The sequence below is a fragment of the Trachurus japonicus genome, chromosome 16, assembly GCF_045865225.1.
Source record: "Trachurus japonicus isolate A0001 chromosome 16, Traja_1.0".
Lineage (NCBI taxonomy): Eukaryota > Metazoa > Chordata > Actinopteri > Carangiformes > Carangidae > Trachurus > Trachurus japonicus.
In genome coordinates, this window is record NC_140922.1 from 27,892,949 (window position 1) to 27,898,948 (window position 6,000).

Consider the following 6,000-nt stretch of genomic DNA (forward strand, 5'->3'; position numbering starts at 1 on the left):
TGACGTCACCTACGCCACCTGTAATCTTTCTGGTTACGGATAAAACGTGATGTTTTAAGTAGGTTAAGGTCAAATATTTTTCTCATGACACAATTTAATCGGATCAGGAAATAAAATTTAGAGTCCCGTTCACTTACATGGAGATTTTTTCCGAATTGAGGTCCCATGGCGAGCGTTACTTCCTGCTTCCTGCTTAGGCTCTCTATGATTTAGAGGAAAAATGTGCCACGGAGCCGGACGACCTCACATGTCGGGTCACAGGTGTCACAGGGTTTTGGCTGAGACCTGAAGGGACACGTGATTAAAAAGATGAAAGAAAGGAAGAAGAGAAACATGTCTGACACATGACATCACAGCTCTCAGTCATGTTCAGACAGGTTGTTGTTATATAACATGTTTTCAAACCACAGCAGGGTCAGTATACGTCAATTAAAGTTTCTCTGTCTCCCTCCGCTCAGGTTTTATACGCCCCCCAGGCCAGGGATCGCTTCACCGCACCCTCCTTCATGCAGCGCGACCGCTTCAGCCGCTTCCAGCCCACCTACCCCTACCTGCAGCACCAGATCGACCTGCCGCCCACCATATCGCTGTCGGACGGCGAGGAGCCCCCGCCCTACCAGGGGCCCTGCACGCTGCAGCTGCGCGACCCCGAGCAGCAGATGGAGCTCAACCGCGAGTCGGTGAGGGCGCCGCCCAACCGGACCATCTACGACAGTGACTTGATCGACATGGGAGGAGGAGGGAGTCTGGGAGGAGTCGGGGGAGGAGGAGGAGGAGTAGGTGGAGGAGGAGGCGGGGGCATGGGGGGAGGAGGAGGCGGCGGGGGTCCGAGGCCGCCGAGCAGTAACTCGGGCATCAGCGCGGCCAACTCCAGTAACCACGGGCGCATGGAGGGGCCGCCGCCGGCGTACAGCGAGGTGATGGGCCACTACCCCGGCTCTGCGTTCTTTCTACACCAGCACAGCAATAACCAGAGGGTGGGGGGGTCGGGGGGGCCGGGGAGCAGGACGATCCAGCAGCAGAGCCAATCAGAAAGCACAATAGTACCTACCAAGGCCAAGGACGGCCAGCCGGAGGACCTGGTGTGAAGACGCGGCCGCAGCGAGGCGGGTGGACTGAACAGACAACAGACTGAAAACTCTTCACTTCATCCTTCTCACCTGTAAGCAGCGCTGGTCTTCTTGCTCACTCTCTCTCTCTCTGTCTCTCTGATGTCCTCGTTCCAGACTCTCATGCACAAATAAATATCAACCTTAGCTACAAAAAAACCAACGGGAAGAGAGGAACCACCGGTTGAGTTCGTTTCAGTTTCTTTCCCATGTTTTAGTGACTCACACAGCTGGCACAGCTGGCACAGCTGGCTCGGCTGCTGCCGCGGCCCGATGCACCGCGAGGAGACGAAAGAAACACACTGCTAGCACAGATTGAAACGATTTGGTTTTTGTTTTTGTTTTGTACGTCCCCCCCCTCGGGTGATGGCTGCAGGAACTGAGGATGATGTTTTATGTTTTTTTTTTTTTTTTCTTTTTTTCAATTTTTTTGTTTGTTTGTTTTTTTTTCTTTATTGTTTTTTTTTTTTGGACCGGGATCTGTGCACAAAGCGAGAAACTGAGCTGAGAGAAATCAAGGACTTACAGAGAACACAACAATACAACAAGAGACTCACAAAAACCCAAATCTTTTAGTGCCAAGGTTCACGAGGAAGCAAAACAAAAAACGGGGGGGAAGTGACTCGTTCTGACATTGAAAACACAAAAAAGAAAAGTTGCACTATCTTTTTGCTGTAAAAGAGAAGAGGGAAACGATGCTATGTGATGATAATAATGATGATGTTTTTTTTGTTTCTTTTTTCTTTTAATTAGTTTTTTTTTTCTTTTTCTTTTGTCCTCTTCATGAATGGACTGATGACTTTGGCTCCAAATGTTGTTTGAACAGTTCGGAGCAAAAAAAAGGAGAGAAAAAAAGAAAAAAGACAAGAAAAAAAACAACAAGTATTAAATGCTTAAGTCCTTTTTCTCTTTTTGAAAACCACAAGAAATCCTTGTACCCAGCCTACGACATCTCTGTCTGCATACGCCACAGGCACAGTGAGACTTAGTAAGAGAATAACCTTGTACTGCTTCACGTCTGAATACACTTCAGCCCGGTGGAGGATGAAATCTGCCTCGTAACCAGCCGATTGGGTGGACGAAACATTTCTTATTCCTCTGGTAGTTTGTTACAAGATTTGGAGATGGAGTTTAAAAAAAAAAAAGGAATGAAAAACAACAAAAAAAAAACTCTTAGAAAGAGACGAGAGCTGCTCGGCGACACCCAACACGCTCCAACGCCAACAGTTTTCTGGGGATATTATTATCAAGTTAACCAAAAATAGCATTAACTTCAATAACGAAAATCGAAAAACATATCGTAAGTGTCCATCCAACAGCCTGGTCACAGCAGATTCTTTTCTCAACCCTGTCCTCTTTGAGCACTTGACACTTCCTCTTTTCCTGTTTCGTGCATCGATAACTCCTCCTCTTCCTCTTCCTCTTCCTCCTCCTCTTCCTCTCACCGCTCACCCTCCCCCCCGCCCCCCCCTCCCTCCTTGACATGCACAGTGCGTTCTGCCAACAGCCACACTGAACTCGAACCCTGCCGCCATAACGACGACGACGAGATTTAACAAAAAAAAAACAAAACACAGAAAAGAAGGCTCATCGCTCCGTCTTCGTGTCTCTTAAAAGTTACAACAAACAAACACAAAAAAGAGGGAAAAAAAAGACGTCACAACGTGAAGATTCCTGTCTGCACAGCAATCAGGTTAAAAAAAAAAGCAAACAAAACACACAAAAAAAACAACACAATGATAAATTGTCTGTGGTCAAAGTCAAAGGGCTATGGGAGGGTCCTTTTTGTAAAAGTCCAACAAAAAAAAAACACAACAAAAAAAAAAAACCTTTTTGAAAATCTAGCCTTTTTCTCTGCTCATCGTTGCCTTCTCTCCTCTGCTCTCGCGCTTTTCTCTGTCTCTCTATATCTTGTTTGCGGTTAAGCCCCTCCCCCTCCCCCCCAAACACCCCCAAACACCACCACCACCACCCAGCTAAAAAAAAAACACATCCCAGCTTTTCTAACAGTGTCTCTGGTAAAACACTGTTCATCCTCCTCCTCCTCCTCCTCCTCCTCCTCCTTTATTATCTGTGTGCAGAAAAAGTGCGTTTTGCAAAAATGATGCAGAGTCCGCCAAGCCCTTTAACGTGGAGACTGGATTGGAGACCTTGTTTGGCTATAGTGTGCTAGTGCTGTCCTCTCCCCCTCCCTCCCCCTTTCTCTCTCTTCTCTCTGTATGTGTGTGTGTGTGTGTGTGTGTGTGTTTGTTGGTCAGACCCCTCAACAACACAGAAAAGCACTTCATGTTCCTGCAGGAGCGTTGTGTATATGTATGTGTATGTATGCGTGTGTGCGTGCGTGTGTGTGAACTTCAGAGATTCAAGGATTCGCCACTGTCCATATTAGCACACGTGTTAATTAATGAAGCTTGCATTGCATTGATTGGAGTGTCTCTTTAAGAAGCCAGGGATGATGAACAGGATGATGATGGTTGTTGGTGTCGAGGTGTAAAAGCTCCTCACACTCTAAAACACAGAAACATGTCTTAGTGATATTCTGGGTTGTTTTTAGGATCTTATTGTTTTCACAGTGGAAACTCTGGAAAGACAAAACCTCCATGTTGGTTGTGATCCAGCTGTGCTGTCTGTCTGTGACTCTCAGCCTCAAACACATCGGTCCGTACTGAACTTAATTAACTAACTTAACTTCACTAACTTCTAACATGTGTGGAGTTTAGACATCCACAGAAACAAAACACCACCTTGAACAGACACATATATATATATCATAACCACCTCGACTTTGTTAGAATTAAACAAAACAGAGTCAAAAAAAAAAGTTTTAGTTGATTATTTTCTCGCTCGAGTGAGAATTTGAGTTCAAGTCAAAGCAAACAGCAGAGTCTTTAAAGGCTTTTAGACCAGTGTGGGTGGATCTCTGTGGCTCAGAGGGATCACACACACAGACACACACTCACACACTCAGCTTCATGCATGTGGCTGGGATCAAACCCACTGTTGGTTTTTGGGTCTTTTTTCATGGGATTTGTTGTGACAATTAGAAAAAAAAACAAAGAAACATCCCATCACCAGACGTTCTCCTCTTTTAATCGACGGCGTCTTTTTTTTTAATTTCCAGAATCACAGATTTAGATTTTCAGACGGTATGTGAAGGTATCGGGAAGAAAAACTAAGCTGGAATGAAAAAAAAAACCCTCTGGTTCTGTTTCCATCGGTGTGTCTGAATGTACGCACGTGTGTGTTTTTCTGGTTAGCGTGTCATATGTGTGTGTGTGTGTGTGTGTGTGTGTGTGTGTTAACTACATCACTGCTGCTATTGCTGTTGCTGCTACTGCTACTATTGTTGCTACTGCTGCTTCTCATCGCCCCCTCCTCTCCTCTCCTCTCCTCTCCTCCTCTCCTCCTCTCCTCTCCCCTCGGTCCCTCTGTCCTTCTGTCCGTCCTGCCCCCCCCCACCCCCCCACCCCCCACCTCGACTCATCCATAACTAGAAGGAGAGAAAACCTGACCCTCTGCAGTCAAAAGCACAAGTATTGAGACAAAGACCCGAAATGAAAACAAAAAAAAACAAAAAAACATTTTCATTTTCTTACACAGAGAAAGAGATTGTCCCAACACTTTGGCCTTTTGAGCTGTACGGACCTGCTTCAGTACCGACCCGACCCCCCGGGGGGTTCTGTCCTCCTTTCCTTTTTTTTTTCTTACCTTCCTTCCTTCCTTCCTTCCTTCTTTCCTTCCTTCCTTCCTTCCTTCTGTTGTTTTTTCTCTCAGCTTGTTCTGTCTGCGCAGTCATAGCTTGTAAATGGAGGCTATAAAGATGAATTTTATGTTTTCTACAAGGAGGTTTGCATGTTACTATTATGTGAGTAAATAAGGTGCCTAATGTTCATGTTTGAGCAGACCACACCTCCAGTCAAACTGCTGCTCGGGATCCGTGCACGCGCTTTTCGTCTCCGGTTCGACCTCGTCCTTGTCTGGCAGAGTGGAGCAACGTCCAGTTAGCATCAAACCTTAAAACGTTGGAAGTTCTCCCATGATTCTTTGGGGGGGGGGGAACTCACATTTCCTGTTTAGGTCCAGACTGAATCTTCTCCTGCAGAAGAAAACAAAAAAAACACGTCACTGCAACATGAAAGTATACATTTAGTGACTGTTTCCATGTCAACAAAACAACCAATATCGGCTCGCCTCCACCGTGCCAGACAGGAGCGTGTTTCCTCCAGCGACGCGGCGGCTGCAGCCGTCTCGACCGGCCGTTTGACCCACGTGTGGAGCAGACATAGGAACCCACTTGCACTCAAAAAGCTCCCACCTTCGTTGTGCCTCACTTCCAACGGTGCTTTTTTCAGTAGTCTGTCTTTCTTTATGTTTGTTTGTAAGGTGCTGTATATAACTTGAATATATTATGCACATATCCTACCCAATGGGTAGAAACCACAAAAAAAATGTTGTGAATACTGTAATATACTGTATAGACAATATAAGAATTTTAAGAAAGGCAGCATCAAATTTGTAAATGCCTACAAGTTAAAAAAAAAACAACAAAAAAAAACAAAACAAAAACGTACTTTGTCTTTTTTATGAGAAAACATGGTTTGCTTAGAATATGGTTGCAACACAAATACAAACGTATAATATTTTGCTATAAATAAGCGTGCTATGATAAGGATGAGATAACCTCTGGATTAAGGAAGTTGTTGAGAAAAGATATTATTGACTCTTTCTTTTTTTTTAATATTCCTCTTCTAAGAACAAGCCTTCACCGTGCTTGCCATCATTTGGGTTCCGGCTGGTGGATTTTTTGTTTTTATTACTATTGTTATTAGTATTCTTTATTATTTTATTTTCACCATCATCAACTAACAAATGTGTAGTTCTATTACACAGA

General features: G+C 44.8%; 1 protein-coding gene and 1 long non-coding RNA gene across 4 annotated transcripts in view; one reads left to right on the forward strand and one right to left on the reverse strand.

The window, feature by feature from the left end:
* Nucleotides 1-2,655, forward strand: part of LOC146972554 (low-density lipoprotein receptor class A domain-containing protein 4-like) — a 220,104-nt gene extending 217,449 nt beyond the window's left edge. For all 3 annotated transcript variants that reach the window (XM_085802970.1, XM_085802971.1, XM_085802972.1), the window contains one exon: nt 459-2,655. In XM_085802970.1, coding sequence (XP_085659096.1) covers nt 459-1,088 — 630 coding nt within the window. In that variant the 3' untranslated portion in view covers nt 1,089-2,655. The remainder of the gene's footprint in view (nt 1-458) is intronic.
* Nucleotides 2,344-2,756, reverse strand: LOC146972555 (uncharacterized). The gene is made up of 2 exons (XR_015037888.1): nt 2,555-2,756; nt 2,344-2,519 (listed from the first exon to the last, which is right to left on the reverse strand). It is a non-coding gene; the product is annotated as an uncharacterized LOC146972555 (long non-coding RNA).
* Between the last annotated feature and the right edge of the window lie 3,244 nt (nt 2,757-6,000).